The following is an 18,959-nucleotide window of genomic DNA, read 5'->3' on the forward strand; positions in this document are numbered from 1 at the left end:
CGGGAGGAGTGTTCATCGGGGGCTTTATGTTTCTATGTCTTGTAACATGCATATGTGAGCATTTGTGTTGCATTGTGATGTGTCAACTACTGAATATTCCTAATTGGATGAGATTTCCTGGGTATGTAATTTTAGTGCATCAAGACACCCGTGGAAGATCAGTGCGGTCTGGGTGTGATGGCTAATTTTACTATGCCGGAATATCAAGAGTTCCGATTTGGACGAAAGGAGAAGCCAACTCCTTAACAAAAGAGCCAAAAGGAGAAGCAAACTCCTTGATCAAAAGAGCCGAAAGGAAAAGAGCAAACTGATTGTCCCTCGGAAATTTTTAAGCTAACTTGAATTGTTTTGCAGATATGATGTAATCGCGGACGATTCCTTTCTATCAAGAAGGGGGGATGTCACAAACTGCTGACGAATCAAGCTCTGAAGAATGGAGCCAACTTGTAGATCCCGGCAGAGGGGCCTAAACCCTAAGAAGAACAAGTAACAGAAGAAGAAGTCCTACCAACTTATGGGGACCCCGTCCGATGGGCCCCAAGTGACATAAAGGATTAAAATAAAGCAGGATCCACACACACACAAAGAAAGACTTGCGCCAAAAAACTGATGACATGGTAGCTCTACGGACAGTTTCTGGAAATTAGGCTGACAGTGCTGACGTGGTAGGCTGTACGGATTTTCGCGTTTTGCGCTGACTGCTGACGTGGAAGTTGTACGGATTTCCGTGATTTAGGTTGGTAGCTTTTGGGCATTGCTTTCGGACCAGATGCTTTTGAGTTTGAAGGCTTTTCACTGTAAACTGCTTTTGGGGCCTAGGGCCTTTAAATATGAGGCCATGGGCTCATTCTCTGGCATGCTTCTTGGAGAAGGTGCAGAGTCTGGAGTACCGGCTTGTATTATGTTGATGCAATATAGAGAAATACCGAAAGGGGCACCAAGGTTTGGGGCCAATACTCTCTGGGGTGGAATTCCGCCACGTCGTGTCGCGTGTCGTCTCTCTCTCAGTTTAGTTGTTATTGAAGTGTTAAAAGTCTATTCAGTCTGTTCTTTTCTATTGGCACGTGGTGCCCGTCTTGTGACAAGGAAAGTGAGGAGATACTCGTTCCATAACAAATATTGGCACACAAAGACCGAAAGATGAAAGGTAAAGTGATTAGGTGGTTCTTGGTTAAGTTCAAGAACTATTGTCACGTGACACATCCAACCCTCTGTGTCCGCGGACAAGCTACACCATAACAGGGTTTCCGTCAATCCAGTCAGTCTAGATTAGAAGTGATCTGGCACTTTTGTGAGTCTATTTGTAGACCGTGCATGCCCAGTCACTTAGTATAGATGCATATCCTCTGGTTGCACACAACATGATCATAAGCATTCCCATCAGAATCCATTAGAATCAGTTAGGGGATTTTTCCAGTGCATTTAGCCTATTTTACCTATTTTTGACATTTTTCACTTATTAATTTAAGTGACTTTCCAACAAAAGTAGGTAGGGCAATTTGGGTAAGAAAATATATAAGCAAACCAAAGTTAGCACTAAATGGCAGATGAGCCAGGAGTATAGCAGGCCTTTGGCAACAGGTCCTCCCCTCTCTCAGCAAGAACCATCAAGCACCCACTAGCCTTGGCGTTTTTCCCTTACCCTCAACCTAGCGTTTTCTGTTGCACCCTCGCCAACCATTTGCCTTGGCATTTTCAGCACTTACCTCGTGGGTTCACACCCTAGAAGCCAGCGTTTTCCAAATCGCCAGCAAGCTGCAGAGGCCAGCGTTTTTCATCATCGCTAGAGGGCTGATTTTCCAGCATTTTCAGCATCAGATCAGGGCTGCGTTTTCAGCATTCATTCGCATCAAGTCAGGCAGCATTTTCAGCCCTAACGACAGCAAGCAGAACTGCGTTTTCCATCACAGCATATCAGCGTTTTTCAGCAGCCCAAAACAGCCCCAAAATTCAGCAATCATCCGCAGCAGATTTCAGCAGTTAGTGTTTTTTGGACAGCAGTTAGAACCATTCTATTTTCAGCCCTATTGTCGTCATCGCCATCCCGGTTGTCGTCGTCGACATAGCTCAGATCTACATCAGTTTTATGCATCATCATTGTACCCGTTTGTGCAATCAGTCGTAGACCACTCTCGCCAACGAGAGTGGGGCCTTCGGAGGAGGGTTTTACAACGTCTCTGGTGTTGTATCTCTCTTCTCTCTATCTCTTAGTCTCATACACTTGCACGCTCAGTGTCCACTCACTTTGTTCGTGATCATAGCACTCTACACTAAGAATGGAAGGCTCTCCCTTCCATAAGAACTAAAAGGAACCTTGAGCAAATATGGATCACTCATCTTGAGGAAGTACAATATTCATTCCGCTGCACCTTACATTGGTATCAGAGCTTTGGCAGTGTTCTGTATCACTCAAGGAAAGAACCACAAGAATCACAAGAATTTTTTGCTTGTTGCGGTTGCACGAACCTATGTTCTCTTGGGCGTGTCGATTCCTAATCGTGTTTTTTGAAGAGTGACATGAATCCCAAGAAAGAAGGGCTTGTCCAGCCTCCCCTGGTGTCTCTTTTCACTCATTTGAGAGCGGACCGTGCACTTAGCGGCCGGCCAATCGCGTGAGGTGGGAAAAAGCAACCTTGGTGTGAGCGCAAGGCCGTCAGGGGTGCGCCCGCGGAAAGGAGTAGAACTCGGGTGAAGAGAAGATCCTTCTCAAACACGGTTTGCAAGCGAAAGAGAACCTCAAGAACCTCAAGACCCTCAAGAACCCAAGTTCCTTGTGGACTTAAGAACCAAAGATCATAGTGCATGGTTGTCACCCAAAGCGGAATGGATACTTTGCATACAGGTGATGAGCATGAGAGAGGCAACGAAGAATTTTCCCCATCAAGAGATTTTTACGACCCTCCCCCTTCGCCATCTACGCCACAAAGTGTACCAAACCCTATGGAGGCAATGGTCAAGCAGATGATGGACGTGATGGCCAAACAAGAAGAGACTCGCATTGCCTTGGAACGCGAACGCGACGAACGAAAAGAAAGAAAAGACCTAAGAAAAGAAGAAGCGGCAGCAAGACGCGCGGTCTGGGAGGCTGAGCGTGAGGCTCAAAGAGAACTACGCACTCAAGAGTTGGTTCGACAAGTACTTGCCTCGAAGTCCGAACCAGCCAAAGATCGTGGGGGTTCCTCAAGTGGCGCGAGCCACGATGCGGATTCCAACAACCCAGTCACAGAGAAGTTGACTTTCAGTAAGTATGATGGTAAGATGGATGCTACGGTTATTCATTCTCGGTTGCATCAATTTAATGCTTATTTTGCGACAACTAAAAAGACAGGGAATAGCAAGGTATTGACGGCAGCTATGTACCTTGCCGGTGATGCCATCAATTGGTACGACGCATGGCAAGAGGCACAGCTAGCCGCGCACCTAGAGGAAGCCGACGAACTCACGCCCCTGTCCTTCAGTTGGACTGATTTCCAAGATAAGCTCAAGGCGCGGTTTATGCCACCTCAGTACCTCGCACGATTGAAGGACGATTGGCGCGTTCTCAATCAGAATGGTATGCCGGTTATGTCTTTCTCTAATCGTGTTTTGCAGCTCGGCACTCAATTACACAAATCGGATTCGAAGCGCAAGGAGGCATTTCTTTACTGATTGGACGAGTATATCAAGTATGATGTCGAGGTACTTGATCCAATCGATCTCAACAAGGCGGTAGCGATTGCTCTCGCACACAAGATGATGCATAACAAGGGAAAGCCTAAGGAAAACAAGACTTCTCAAGGGACCTCGCAGAATTCTCAGAATACGCAGAATGGTAAGAACGGTAATTCTTCTAGCCCTTCTTCCTCTAATTCCTCGGAAAAGAACTCTAACAATAAATCTAAGGGTAAAGCTAAAGCACCTTCAAAACCTAAGCTAACCCCAAATGAAAAAGCTGCACAAGGAATTGTAGGAGGATACATCACGGCTGAAGAACAAGTGATTTATGCTAAAGAAGGTAGATGCTTTCAATGTCACGTAAAGGGACACATTAAGAAGGCCTGTCCTAAGGCAGTCCCACCTAAAGAACAAAAGGCACCCACAGCAACCACAAGCACTATCACACACCAACCTGCATCTTCTCATGACTTTGACACACACATCGATGAGTCTCTCATGAAGTGTTATGGTCATGTAAAGGGTCAACAATTCATCATATTGTTTGATCCAGGCAGTATGCATGATGTGATTAGTCCCTCTCTTGTTGAGAGAGCCCGCTTAGAGGTTAGTCAGAAATCTCCTCTCGAGGTTTCTGGCTTCGCTCTTGGTATGGACTCTGTCATCACGAAGGAGTGCCTTGATGTGATGTTTACCGTTCAACAAGCTTCTTTCAGTAGGAAATTTCTTGTATCTCCTCTCTCATGATGTGATATTATTTTGGGCATAAGATGGTTTCGTGAACTTAACCCTCTCATTGATTGGGAGGCTAACACTCTCACTTTACATGCCAAAACTGATTCCCCCTTAATCATTCGTGCTGAGGAGGGCTTGCATTCTTTGCCTATTATCTCTCATGTGTAGGTAAAGCGTGAATTACGACGAGGAGCACAAGCGACATTCATCTATGCTGCTCCAGTTTCCCAGAGCATTTAGGCTCCAGCTAAGTATTCAGAGTTGTTTACGAAGTTTAAACATCTCTTTTTGCAGGATGATCTTCCACCTCGTCTCCCACCCGAGCGGCCGGAGGACCATCGCATCGAGCTTATGGAGGGGGCACAGCCTGTCAGTAAGGCTCCCTATCGATTGAACAAGACACAGGAAGTCCTTTTGCTGTCCCTATTTTGTTTGTTTGCAAGAAGGATGGTTCGTCTCGTTTGTGTGTTGATTACAGGGCATTAAACAAGATGACCGTCAAGAACAAGTTTCCGATGCCTCGCATTGAGTATATCCTCGATAGGCTCAATGGGGCAAAGGTTTTCAGCAAGGTCAATCTCAAAAGTGGATACCATCAGGTACGTGTATTCAAAGGCGACATTTCCAAGACCGCTTTTCGCACCAAGCGAGGGCAATGGGAGTATATTGTTATGCCTTTTGGATTGACAGGTGCCGTGGGTACATTCAATCGTCTCATGGTAGGTCGTTTCGGCGATATGGTCGGTGTATGTGTGTTCATCTTTGTAGATGATATTCTCATTTTTTCTGCATTGTGGGAACAACATGAAAGAGATGTCGAAAGGGTACTAACTCGTTTGGATGAGTGTTAGTTGTACACTGCAGCTAAGAAGTTTGAATTTTTTCTTACTGAAGTCACTTATCTGGGTTATATCATTTCTGCAGAAGGCGTCGAGCTAGATCCCGCGAAGGTGGAACAGGTTCGTAATTGGGATTTGCCCAAAACCGCATATGATGTGCGTTCTTTTCTTGGTTTATGTCAAGCATATAGTTCACACATAGAGAATTTGCACGCACTGCTGAACCTATGACTAATGTTTTGAAAGGGGTAAAGACTCGCCGTCAACGCGTAGACTTACCCGAGGCAGCCATTGAGGCTTTCGCAGCTCTCAAGGTTGCGGTGACAGAAGCACTGTGTCTTATCCTTGCCTCGTGGGATGACCCCTTTGAGGTATGGAAGGATGCGAGCAATGTCGCCATAGGCGCTGTGCTTCAGCAGCATGGTCGTTCTGTAGCTTTCCTTAGCCGGAAGCTCAATAGTGCGGAAAAGAATTACTCAGTTTATGATAAAGAACTTTTGTTTGTCATTCACTCTCTTAAGCATTGGAAGCATTTTCTTATGGTAGAGAGTTTACAGTGCGCACAGATCATCAATCCCTGAAGTGGCTCCAGTCTATGCCTAGTGCACATTGGAGTGATCGCCAAGCACGGTGGTCACAATTTTTTGAGCAATTTGGAGGTTTGATTGAGTATGTGCCTGGAAAAGCTAACCCTGTTGCAGATGCGTTGAGTCGCAAAGGACAAATTTTGGCTCTTGTGCCAAGAATCACATTTTCTACTCAGGGTGAGTCTTTTGACAGCATGAAGAATCAGTATGCGGATTCCGAGTTTGGTAAGCATTGGTTGCAGGCTCCTGCTCCCCAAGGGCCAAGCAACTATCTCATTCGTGATAGATTGTTGTTTTTTCGTCAATGTTTATGTGTGTTGCCCTCTCTCAGGCCAACCATATTGCATGATGCACATGATTCTCTGACGGGTGGGCACAGGGGAATGGACATCACATTGGAAAAAATTAAAAGATTTGATTTATTGGCTTAAAATGCGAAAAGAGGTGTTTTGTTATGTCACACAGTGCACTATATGTCAAAAAGTAAAAGCTCCTCGGGGTAAGCAGCAAGGCCTCTTGCTTCCGCTGCCTATTCCCGATGGACCTGTTCAAGATATTTCCATGGATTTTGTGACTAACCTACCACCAAGTTTGCATTCAAGGAACACTCAATGTTTGACAATTGTTAATCGTTTCAGTAAGTTTTGCATGTTGATTCCTTGTAAAGCCATAGTTACTGCACAAGATGTAGTACGGTTGTTCATTAAGCATTGGTACCCCCTTTGTGGTTTGCCAAAATCAATTGTTTCAGATAGGGATGTTAAGTTCACGTCCAATTTTTGGCGCGCACTCTTTGAAAATTTTGGCACTAAGTTGAATTTTTCATCGGCTTTTCATCCACAGTCAGATGGTCAAACAAAAATTTACAATCAATTGGCTTTTGATGTTTTAAAGTCATATGTGCATGATCAGCAGTCTCAGTGGGAGCTCTATCTTCCATTGGTACAGGCTATTTTGAATGACTCTTTTTCTTCTGCTATTGGTCGAACTCCGTATGAGGCAGCTTTTGGCCGTCCGTTCCAGTCACTTTTGACTCGCTCGGTCAGTCAAATGCCTTATGCCAATGTTGAAAGTCAGTCATTGGATGAGATTTCTGAGAGTGTGAAGCTTCGGCTAAGCAAGGCTCAAGAATCTTATTCACGGCAGGCTAATAAGCATTGTCAGGATGTTTCGATCAAGGAAGAAGATTGGGTGTATTTAAGAATCATGAAGCAATGTCTTAAGCAAGTTGGAAAGAAGTCTCCAAAGTTGTCTTTTCGTATATATGGTCCATTTCCAGTCATTAAAAAGATAAATGAGGTTTCAATGAAATTGCAGTTGCCTAACTCATGGTCAATGCACAACGTTTTCCATGTTTCTTGGTTGAAAGTGTTTCAGGGAACACCTCCAAAGGACATTTCGGAAGAAGAAGAACCGGAGATCATTGATGAAGTTGAAGTCATGGAGTCGGAGCAAGTGTTGTTGCATCGGTTTCGCCATGGTTCGAAGAAGCAAGTGCGACAATACTTTTTGAAGTTCAAGGATCGAGGAACCCACGAAGCGGTGTGGGTAGACGACAAGGATTATCCAGAGTTGTTGGCAGACTACAAGGAAGCCATGCAGCTCGGTATCAGTACCTCACTTTAAAAAGGAGGGCATCCAACCCTATGTGTCCGTGGACAAGCTACACCATAACAGGGTTTCCGTCAGTCCAGTCAGTCTAGATTAGAAGTGATTTGACACTTTTGTGAGTCTATTCGTAGACCGTGCATGCCCAGTCACTTAGTATAGATGCATATCCTCTGGTTGCACACAGCATGATCATAAGCATTCCCATCATAATCCATTAGAATCAGTTAGGGGATTTTTCCAGCGCATTTAGCCTATTTTACCTATTTTTGACATTTTTCACTTATTGATTTAAGTGACTTTCCAACAAAAGTAGGTAGGGCAATTTGGGTTAGAAAATATATAAGCAAACCAAAGTTAGCACTAAATGGCAGATGAGCCAGGAGTACAGCAGGCCTTTGGCAACAGGTCCTCCCCTCTCTCAGCAAGAACCATCAAGCACCCACTAGCCTTGGCGTTTTTCCCTTACCCTCAACCTAGCGTTTTCTGTTGCACCCTCGCCAACCATTTGCCTTGGCGTTTTCAGCACTTACCTCGCAGGTTCACACCCTAGAAGCCAGCGTTTTCCAGATCGCCAGCAAGCTGCAGAGGCCAGCGTTTTTCATCATCGCTAGAGGGCTGATTCTCCAGCATTTTCAACATCAGATCAGGGCTGCTGAAAAGATCAGAGCTGCGTTTTCAGCATTCATTCGCATCAAGTCAGGCAGCGTTTTCAGCCCTAACGACAGCAACAGAACTGCGTTTTCCATCACAACATATCAGCGTTTTTCAGCAGCCCAAAACAGCCCCGAAATTCAGCAATCATCCGCATCAGATTTCAGCAGTTAGCGTTTTTTGGACAGCAGTTAGAACCATTCTATTTTCAGTCCTATTGTTGTCATCGCCATCCCGGTTGTCGTCGTCGACATAGCCTAGATCTGCATCAGTTTTATGCATCATCATTGTACCCGTTTGTGCAATCAATCGTCGACCACTCTCGCCAACGAGAGTGGGGCCTTCGGAGGAGGGTTTTACAACGTCTCTGGTGTCGTATCTCTCTTCTCTCTATCTCTCAGTCTCATACACTTGCACGCACAGTATCCACTCACTTTGTTCGTGATCATAGCACTCTCCATTAAGAACGGAAGGCTCTCCCTTCCATAAGAACTAAAAGGAACCTTGAGCAAATATAGATCACTCATCTTGAGGAAGTATTGTCACATGACACATCCCAACCCTATGTGTCCGTGGACAAGCTACACCACAACAGGGTTCAATTAGTCCAGTCAAGTCTAGATTAGCAGTGTTGTGAGTCTATTCGTAGACCGTGCATGTCCATTCACTTAGCATAGATGCATATCCTCCGGTTGCACACAGCATGATCATCGGAATCCCCATCAGAATCCATTAGCATCAGTTAGGGGAATTTTCCAGTGCATTTAGCCTATTCCCCTATTTTTGGTATTTTTCACTTATTATTTTTAAGTGACTTTCCAACAAAAGTAGGTAGGGTAATTTTGCTAAGTTAATATATAAGCAAACCCAAGTTAGCACTTTTTGGCAGAAGAGGCAGCAGGAGCTTCCCGCTCAAGAGGCAACTTCTCAGTAGTACCCCCTTAGACACTCAGACCCTCTAGCGTTTTTGGGACCGCCCTCTCTTGCAGACCCTGGCGTTTCCATTAGCCATCGCCAGTACCCGCCAGTTCTTGGCGTTTCCCCACTAGCACTAGAGCAAGCTTCTTAGCCTTGGCGTTTTCACAGCATCTTCCATTGCCTTGAAGTTTCCCCCTTCTGTTGATAGTGCCCCTGCAGATCAGCCCCAAGACCTAGCGTTTTGGGATCTCAGCCCTCAGCAAAAACGCCAGCATCTCATCAGCCCTTCAGCGTTTTTCATCGTTTTCAGCAGGTGTTGTTAGTGTTTTTTGCATCGTTTTCAGCAGGTGCTTTCAGCCCTAAAAACGCAGCCTGGCAAGACACAGCAACATCAGCGTTTTCATCCTCAACATGACCCCCGATATAGCCGATCATTTTCAGCCATCAAGACAACAGTAAAACAGCCAGTTTCAGCCCCGAAAACAGTCCACGAAATTCAACCAAAGAAGATCACAGATTCAGCCATCGAGTCGTCGTCGTCATCGGCATAGTCCTTTTGCATCAGTCCATTGCATACGCATTGTACACCTTTGTGCAATCAAAGTTGACCACTCTCACCGACGAGAGTGGGGCCTTCGGAGGAGGGTTTTACAACCTCTCGAGTGTCGTATCTCTTCTCTCTCCTTCTCTCAGTCTCATTCACTTGCACGCACAATATCCACTCACTTTGTTCGTGATCATAGCATTCTCCATAAGACGGAAAGCTCTCTCTTTCCCTAAGAACTAAAAGGAACCTTGAGCAAATAAAGATCACTAATCTTGAGAAAATACAACATTCATTCCGCTACACCTTACAAGTACAACATTCATTCTGCTGCACCTTACAACTATCCTGCATTGGATGCGAAGTGGATGGAGGACGAGGACCTAGCAGATACTCCTCAGATTTTGGAACTTTACTTTGAAGCATTCGGTTTAGCATAGTCTACTCCGATAGAACCCCGACTTTAGCAAGGGTGAATCTAGTGCAGTGGGCTTGCACAAGAGGGGGGTCACTCCGCTTCTTTGTCAACGGATTACCCCGATTTTGAATAGAGTCACTGATATCCCCTTTGGGTTTCAGGGATACTAATGGGTTGAGTACTATTCTGCTGTACGACTTTAAAATTGGAATTCTTGAAAATGAAAGTGATTGATTTGTACTTTGACTTGTTTGAGTGCAGGAACTGAAAGACGAAATGACTGCAACATTTGGGTCTCATAAATCTCTATAGACATGATTGCAATAAGGATTAGTTAATCGGGCATCTGTGAGTTCCTGATTGGATCTAGATGCGATTACTAAATACGTTGCCGATTGGTCATGGTCTGAGATTTGGAATGACTTTGTATGTAATTTGTCAAGTGATGTCCCGTGATGTCAAGTGATGTTCTGTGATGTGACCGTCGTTTTGTACAAGTGCTGGTTTGTGTTGTGTCTAGTGCGTCAGTACTAACAGTCAGTGTCTACTAAGATAGTTTATGGCCTCTGTCTGTTTTGCAGGCGTAATCGAGGGCGATTACAATTCTTTCAAGAGGGGGGTATGTCACAAACTCGTGACGTGGCAGGCCCCCCGGCACACACACCATGCAGCAAGAAATGCCACGTGGCAGCATGTCCCGGAAAACACGCCGACAGGCTGACGTGGCAGTACGTACGGACTTCCATAATTTTTACTGACATGCTGACGTGGCATTGATTTCCGGAAATTACGCTGCTGCTTTTGGTTGGCTGAATTGGTGATGGCAAGCTTTTGGGACAGTTTGCTTTATTTTTAAAAGCTTTTGGAGTTAAACTTTTGGGGCTTTGCTTTTGGGCATCCCTTGTAAGAATAAATAAGCCTCATGGGCTCACTTCTCTGGGCATCTGGACGCAGAGACTGAGAGTGAGCACCCGCTAGCTCTTATACTTTGCACACAGATTGATATAAAAAGAAATACCGAAAGGGGCGCCAGTGTTTGGGGCCAATACCTCTTGGCACGGAACTATGCCGGGCCGGGCCGTGCCGTCTTTTATCAACCGTTTTAAAGTGAATCTGTGTTGTGTCGCGGTAGAATCTTGACTTGGGGTGTCCAAGTTTGTTACATAATGAAACGAATATGATCTCCGATGCAGATGCAAAAATTATTATTGATGAATTTTTGAGTTCATTATCTTCTGGTGAATCAATTGATGAAGACGGATGATTTTGAGCAAGAAGTTTTTCCAAGTGATACTTCATTACCAGACAAAAATAAGGACATAGTTGCAGATTGAGAGTCAGAAGATGATGATGCTTTCTTTGATTCTTTGTTGGATGATGATATGCGAATTGTAAGTCATGAAGTGACATTATCTGAAGATGATTCTGAAGAATTTTGGGATTCGTTATTGGAAGATGATTGCAGTCTCAATCCAAAATCCTCTTCAGTAATTCGTAAAGATAAAGTTACCCTCTCTGAAGAATGTCTTGAGAAGATTTTCTCTTCTCCAAATATTTTAGAGTTATTGGAAGATTTTGAACCAGAAGTCTTATATCACATGAAGCATTTTGAAGATCAATCCCTTGTTGCAATCAACCTAATTAAACTTGATTCTTTTAAAAAGTCTTTGAATAATGCAATGACATGGGATTTAGCACTTAAAGCAAAAAGGTTTCGCAAGAAGCAAAGGTTCAAGACAAAAGTTTTAGATAACTCAAAGACTGAAGATTTTTGAAGATTCAATGCTTTTCTAGAATTCTATCAACATCAGAAGTCATTCCTTTAAGCGAGGCTCTCATTTTAAATAGGAGGGAATGTCACTATTGTGACTATGTTATAGTATCACATCTACTCCTAGTTGCAGATACACAAAGTGCCATGCCAAGGAGGACCCCTATGCTTGGATGGTCACGACTCTTCGCTCTAGAGACATGCCTCTTTGCCAAAAGCCACACTCCTTCGACGACTGGTCACACCCTTGGCTCTACGGTTGCAACTCTTTGTCCAATGGTTGGAGCTCTTCGCTGAAAGGATGTGTCTTTACATCTAAAGTCATGTCTCTTCACCATGAGACGCGTCTTTTCATTTGTACCTCTTCGTCTCCTATATAAGGAGCCTATTGTACTTAGTTTTGAGGCATTCATTCAATCAATTAAACACACATTTAGTCTCTTGAGTCTCAGTTTGATCTTAAGTATGAAGTTTTAAGTCTTAATTATAAGATTAGCACCACTAATCCTCACAATTTTTGCTACATCGCCCGAGATGGATAGAGCTTTGAGCAGATTGCGTAGACTTGATCACTATCTAGATAACTATACTTCACTACCGAGTTAAGTATCTTGATCTCTATATGTTTCTTGTAGTTTGTGATGGGGGAAGGTTTTTCCCCATGATCTCATTGTATATCCGTCAAGGTTTCTCCCATATTTCTTGTATATGGACCGATGGTCGTTTTTTATGTAATGCTAAGGAACAAACCCCACTTGAGAGAGAGAGAGAGAGAGAGAGAGAGAGAGGAGAAGAACTATCCCAAGAGACCTCAAAGATCTATCCGACGAGAGTTGAACTCAAGACTTGTTGAGAGAGAGAGAGAGAGAGAGAGAGAGAGAGAGAGAGAGAGGGGAAGGGGGGGGATAAAGGTGGCTCAGTTCTTACTACGTTTGTTCTTGTTTTTTATTGTATCTCATGTGACTTCATGCAGGTATCTTGTGTTGTATATTACCTTGCTTGTCATTACTTTGGTTCAATATCTACGCATCACAGGCTCCAATCCAGGGTATTATTTATCATAGTTGTGTGTCGTTATTTCAAGGATGGTGCTCTCTTGTGTGTAAGTCTCCCTGGTTCATGCACAGGTATGTCGTGGAGGAGTGCAGAAAGGACTTAGAGGGTGGAACTCAAGCCAATACCTCTAATCGTAATTCAAGTTGGTATTATCACAATCTCTTCAATTTATAAATAGTTCTGAAACTTATGCTTGTCAGTCATCAGTATGTAGTCCTGGTCACTCGTTTGAGAAAGTTTATGGTCCATCTGATGGTACATAATAAAAAAGAAAACGTCCTTAGTAGTTTATTTCATTTATGAAGCATTGCGATTAATTCATTAAGCCTTGCAAGTTGATGCCTTTATTGCACTGGTTCTCCAGGAGAGCCTCCTCCAGCTCTTTTAGCTAAAACTGTGCACCACATTTTGTTGAGGATTTTTTCTTCCTTGAGTGTCCATTAAGAATGACGACAATTTTATCTGGAGTCAATCAGTAGAGGTAAGAAGCATGTATGTGACTGGTTGAGCTTGTGTGCCTTCATTTCTACGAGCAAAGGCAAGTTGTGTTAATATGCTTGTGACTGCTCAGTTCAGGTAAGCTGTTTAGAAGGGTATCTTGTTGTGAGGTATTTCACTCGAGTGCAAATAACTGGTGGCTTATTATTTCTGGTGGTCTTTTTCTCTCAAGCTATCAGAAAGATAGCGCTCTTTTCCTGAAAGAGTTCTTATTACCTTGATACCGATTAGATGGTGCTGCGACTCCTGAGCTTAAACCATTTGGAAGGATAATAGGAGTTTTAAGGGCTAGGCATAGAATCAGAGATAGACCAGTATTCACTAATTTAAAAATTGATGGAACTGCATTGAAATGAAAAGGGAGGCTAAACATTGTTCTTTTGAGTGGTTCCTTGAAAAGGTACAGTCACACACCCATAATTAAGAATAAACTGTGCTTACCAATATAGTTTTTTCAGTTTCATACACGCTTTATATATTTAATGTGTAATCTTTTTTGTATAGCTAGTGTGGAGAAGGGAGACTACTTATCTGAAAGTGGGAGCGCAGTCAAGGGTTCAAAGGGGTTCTCATTCGGCAGTTATCGTAGCAATTCAAAGTAAGTTGTTGCTATACTGTTTTTGTATGAAAGGCAGGCTGACATTTTCTGGAACTGCAGAAAAATGAAAGGGACCCAGTATAGATCAAAACCAACACTTCAACACTTATTTAGAGTGCTAGATCCACCAAACCAATTAGAAGCTTTAGACACCAATTTCAAACAAGGAAAACTGCTTTGTTCATAAAAATTTTCACATGGAAGTGCACTTCCGATGGCAGCACAAACTAGCTTTTGTTTCCTTGGTCTATCTGTGTTTTAGAAATTGTTCTTTATTTTTTGGGAGAACTATACTTATTTTTTAGGAGAACACCCTCTTTGTGTTAATGCAGTGACAGGTTCTGCTCTGTCTGCCATGTCCATAAGGTATGTATGTTTAGGTGGTATCAGACAAGTTTTATTATCTGCTGTGTGAGGTTCATTTTAAAAAAAAATAGGGTAACGATGACTTGGATTGGAATGCAGCCGTTGCGAGCCAAGCACTGCTATGACTGTAACAAGTGTGTGCTCAAGTTTGATCATCATTGTCACTGGCTCGGCACATGCGTGGGATACATGAATCATCGCAAGTTCTGGTAGGATATCTTTGACTGTTCTCATTGCAGACCATGAACTGTAGAAAATAGAAATGGTCATCAAAAGAGAAGCAAGACCATTCGAGGAGAATATTGGGGGGGGGGGGGGGGGGGAGGTATATGCCACATTTATCATCGGGATATTCAATAGAAATAACTTTTATGTATTTGTAGTTGAATAGCATGCCACATATTGGTTTCAGTTGTTTTTATTCTAACACACATATCACTTCCAAAGATGGTCTACTTGGATAAGAATAGAAATAACTTTTATTTTTTGTAGTTGTAGAGCATGCCACATTCTGGTTTGTTTTTTATGCTAACACAAATAACTCTTCTAAAGATGTTCTCCTTGGATAAGTACATCGCGATAGTATTGGTGGGGTAGATAGTCAAAAGAGTTACTGTCTCATAAACCCAACAGCTTCCAAGTTGAGAGGCAATGAACTCTTGAACTAGCTGTCAATTCGTTTACAGTCATCAGAAAGGAAATTTTTTGGTAGTATCTTTGTTCATAAATTGGATGCTGTCGCACAGATTTTGAGATGTGATTTTTCAGGTGGTATGTCTTGCTGGAGATTCCACTATGCGCGTGGACATTTGTACTCTACTGTACTGCCTTCACAGAAGCCAAGAGTTCATACACTTGGTAAGTTCATTGGAAATGGTATCGGGCCAGGAAGGAGCAAGCCGTATGATTTGGTATTTGACAACTTACTGCCTCTGCATTTGTGCAGGCTTCTCAATGGCCTTGTTGTAAGCTTACTCATATTTCTTGCACTTTGCCTATTATTCCTGGTGGCATTAATCTTGTTCCATGGGTTTGTATTTTCTCACGTAACTCGAGAGGTTTTCTACATTTTTTTGTATGCTGGTTGAAGAAAGTCGAGCAAATTTTTTCTTTTCAGTATCTGTGCATGTTGTATTTCGTGTTGCACCTGTTTCTACGAGAAAGAAACTATTAGCTTCCGTTGGCAACCTGTAGAACTAAACAGATACATCAAATGTTGTATCAAGCCTTATTATTGGCATGTGAAAAAAGAAAGTGAAACACTAGAAAAAGCATAACATACTTCTAGAAGCTCTTGACTATAAGAGTGGGGGGGTTTCAGTTTGCAGTTATATTGAACCTTTTTCTTATTTGCAGTTACCTTATTGTGACTAATCAAACCACTTACGAGGTTATTCGAAGGGGAAGGCTTGATTACATGAGGTAAATGTTCAGTTTAGAATGTAAATAAGTTTTTCAAAACTGTGGCTACTATGCCAAAATTTTGAGCTCAAAAACTGATGCTTTTCAATGTCCAGGAATGTTCCGCCTATGGTCAAACCTTTCAGCAGAGGCTGTGTCAGGAACATCGTCTCTTTTTGCTGTGGGTCGAGATCGTTTTATCATGTTGAGGAGATGCCTAGTGATGACATTCTAGCTGCGAGAGCTTCCAACTCGTTTTTGCAGGCCTTGTATTTCAATTGCTGCTGTAACTAGAGGCTTATTGCTCGGGGAGAGAACTTCCCTTTACTCTTTCTGTGAGGAAGGCTCCACAAGAGCTTCAGAAGTCATATAAAGCTATTAGACTTTCAACAATCCTACAAGAGTCAAGCCCTTGTTTTGTTTTCCTTCTTTAGTTTTAAGATTACTTGCCTCGTTGTTTTCCCACTACTGTTGTGTCACATGCGTCTTTTACGTCAGGGGTTGTCCCCTTGGCACGCACACAGACATCTGTAGATATATAGGTATATGTGTACATATACAAATATACCTATACATGTACATATATGCGTATACATAGGTGCACGCGTGTGAATGCGGGCGCATGTGCACGTGCTCATGCACATGCGCACAGGTGCACACATTTAGCTCACAAAAAAAAAACTCAGTTTATTAATGTAAGAAATAATAGCTATGAAACTGAAGAAAAAAAATAAAATCTCCCTAAAAACTATTTGTATAGCTACTTGATCAAAAAACTATTTAGAAACGTATAATTTCCTTCTCATGGAAGTTTGGACCTTGGTGAAGTATCTTTATTTCGTCAGATGTGTAAGATATGAAGTCTCAAAGGATATGTACTTACTCATCTTCTGGCTATAGATCCACTTTGGATCATATGTGGGTACTAAAATATTGAAAAGAATTGTGAAAGGTCAAAATTGGCTCCCGATCAAATGTGAGAAGAGTAAAATTGGCTCCCCCACCATTTTTTTAGTTGCAAATTTTAGCTGACTTTTTAAGATGGGTATGAGAGAAAAATTTGTAATTATAATAAAGACAACGTTTATAGGCGTTTCACAAATTTCACGTGGAATGATATTTAAGGTCATTGTGGTAGGTACCTTTGGAAGGTTATCCATCCTGTTTTTAAGGGTTGGCATTTTCGACTATTTTAAGTGAAGAATGATGATGGGTGGTGTGTTAATTACCTGATTGTATCATTGGCTGCAATAATCATAATTTGTTAATGCCCTCTTGCAAATGTGTGTGTGGAGTTCAACAAATACGCTTGCAGGGGCAGGTTGGTCTTGACAATGCCCTGAATGGCAAGTGCTGCCACTTGCTTGGCTCCCTCCACCTGTAAATGGGTGGTGTCATGGATGCCGTGTGGGTAGTTAGGGTACTTTCCCGGCGGCAGGCACATGAACAGGCTGTTCTGTGTGGCTTCCTCGCCAAGCTTGGCGAACAGAGCCGCTGTCTCTTCATTCAGGTCTACGAGCGCCACCTGCAGCTCCTGCGCGAGCTGCCGGACAGCAGTGGGGTAGTCCCCGAGGGTTTGCTTGAAGGAGCCGCCGCTGAGGTGCCAGCGGGCTCTGGAGATGGAGGTGAAGAGCACAGGGGTGGCCCTGGCAGCTCTGGTGTCGTTGATGTATAGGGTGAGGTAGTGTTTGTAGGAGGTGAAGGGGTCAGTGTGGCGGGCAGGGTCGGGTTGCTGGTCATTATGGCCGAACTGGATGAGCACGTAGTCGCCGGGGGAGAGGTAGGTGGATGCAGCCCGCTGCCAGAGTTGCTGGTCGTAGAAGGATTTGGAGCTACGGCCAGCAGCGGCCAGGTCTCGGATGGTGGCGATGCTGTGGTTGAAGAGGGGCTGGAGGAACATGGCCCAGCCAGCGAGGGGGAATTTGGTGGGGTCAAGGGCGTAGTTGGCGGCGGTGGAGTCACCGATGACGATAATGTCGATTCTATTGTAGGCAGCTGCGGCCAGTCGCATGAGCAGCAGCAGCCATATCAGGCGTGGTGCTAGGGAGGCTTGCATCACAGCAAGGCCATGGCGTCGTGCTGTTCGCTTCAAAACAAGAAGAGATGGCGATGAGGCAGACCTTTATACAAAAGGAAGGAAGGGTGAGACGAAGTGTCTTGTCGCGAGAGTGGCTACACGAGTGGAGGAGGTGGAGCAGCGAGAGGTGGTGTGGTGCCGCATATTCGCTCACACTCACTGCCCTGTCTATGGCCCGCATAAATAGTCATGCTTGGCTGGCTTTGGCCTACCATGTGCCAAAAGGAAAAATTTTAAGTATTTCCATCACAAACAGACAGTCTCCACAAACATCTTTTCAACTTCATTGTCAAAAATGCCATAGACACATTTTTTGAATGCCTTGGTTAAAATACATACGGCTTAATCAAAAGGAAAAATCATTAATATCTTGAAAGATTCGTTCCATATTAATTTCTCCTAAGGTTTTTGTTCCTGCACCTGATTGAGTCATGCAGACCGAGAGGACGATGCAAGGTGAAGAGGAGAAGCTTCCTGGAACTTGCATCTCAGAGAGTGAGGAGCACCATGTTGCACAATCATATCTCATTTGAAAGTAAAGGGGGAAGAGAGAGAGAGAGAGAGAGAGAGAGAGAGAGAGAGAGAGAGGTGTGTGGGTGTCCAATGTTTGAGTAAACGGACCTCAATAGCCTCCTCGACTACAATTTTTGCGTTTGTGTGATGATGTCGCAGAGAGAGAGAGAGAGAGAGAGAGAGAGAGAGAGAGAGAGAGAGAGAATTATAGGAGATTCTCTCTAATTAGGCATTTTTTCACATGCAATTACAGGAGATTCACTCTAACTAGAGATTAAGTAATAGGAGATTCTCTCTAATCAGACATTTTTTCACATACAATCATTTATTCAACCAAATTTGGCAATTATCCAATGTGAGCTTGAAGCTTACATGTAAATTGTTAACTCGGATAAATTTGGACTTTAATAATCTCACGGGGAAGGAGCTACAAATAAAAAAAAGATAGTGCACAGCTTAAGTGATTGCCTTACGGAAGTATGGTGGAGAGTTGGCACAATGTCTTTAAAATTTTCAAGAAAGGGAAGTTGTGCCTTGCCTCGTGATCAAGGTCCTACTATATAGACCAAGATTGATGTGATCGACCTGAAATTTGCATTTGTAAGTTATTGTTGGTGTTGCATATTGCTGGGTTTGTTGTCAATGCTGATTTTGGTGAATTTTAATATGAGAGAACAATATAAATTCAATAGGCCATTTGTCCTCGGTTTGTGCCCTGCCAT

General features: G+C 43.4%; 2 protein-coding genes across 6 annotated transcripts in view; both read left to right on the top strand.

Moving 5' to 3' along the window:
- The window catches only part of LOC147430914 (protein S-acyltransferase 10-like), a 70,909-nt gene extending 54,794 nt beyond the window's left edge, over positions 1–16,115 (top strand). Inside the window, exons 3-11 of one of the 5 annotated variants that reach the window (XM_086493456.1) lie at positions 12,702–12,776; positions 12,856–12,930; positions 13,791–13,880; positions 14,213–14,246; positions 14,346–14,455; positions 15,015–15,104; positions 15,193–15,276; positions 15,603–15,668; positions 15,764–16,115. In XM_086493456.1, the coding sequence (XP_086349582.1) occupies positions 12,702–12,776; positions 12,856–12,930; positions 13,791–13,880; positions 14,213–14,246; positions 14,346–14,455; positions 15,015–15,104; positions 15,193–15,276; positions 15,603–15,668; positions 15,764–15,941 (802 nt within the window). In that variant the 3' untranslated portion in view covers positions 15,942–16,115. Of the gene's footprint in view, positions 1–12,701; positions 12,777–12,855; positions 12,931–13,786; positions 13,881–14,212; positions 14,247–14,345; positions 14,456–15,014; positions 15,105–15,192; positions 15,277–15,602; positions 15,669–15,763 lie in introns of all 5 variants that reach the window. The other 4 variants (XM_086493457.1, XM_086493458.1, XM_086493459.1 and 1 more) reach the window with 4 other exon arrangements.
- A 1,121-nt stretch (positions 16,116–17,236) lies between these two features.
- On the top strand, positions 17,237–17,865 carry LOC147430915 (uncharacterized). The gene has a single exon (XM_086493461.1). It carries the CDS (start codon positions 17,389–17,391, stop codon positions 17,689–17,691), a length of 303 nt encoding a protein of 100 aa, XP_086349587.1. The 5' UTR covers positions 17,237–17,388; the 3' UTR covers positions 17,692–17,865.
- The last annotated feature ends 1,094 nt before the right edge of the window (positions 17,866–18,959 follow it).

The sequence above is a fragment of the Adiantum capillus-veneris genome, chromosome 21, assembly GCF_014529385.1.
Source record: "Adiantum capillus-veneris isolate H3 chromosome 21, ASM1452938v2, whole genome shotgun sequence".
NCBI classification, from domain to species: domain Eukaryota; kingdom Viridiplantae; phylum Streptophyta; class Polypodiopsida; order Polypodiales; family Pteridaceae; genus Adiantum; species Adiantum capillus-veneris.

Excerpts from the sequence above, each read along its gene's own strand:
- LOC147430915 (XM_086493461.1), top strand. The coding sequence starts at position 17,389 with ATGGCCGAACTGGATGAGCACGTAGTCGCCGGGGGAGAGGTAGGTGGA.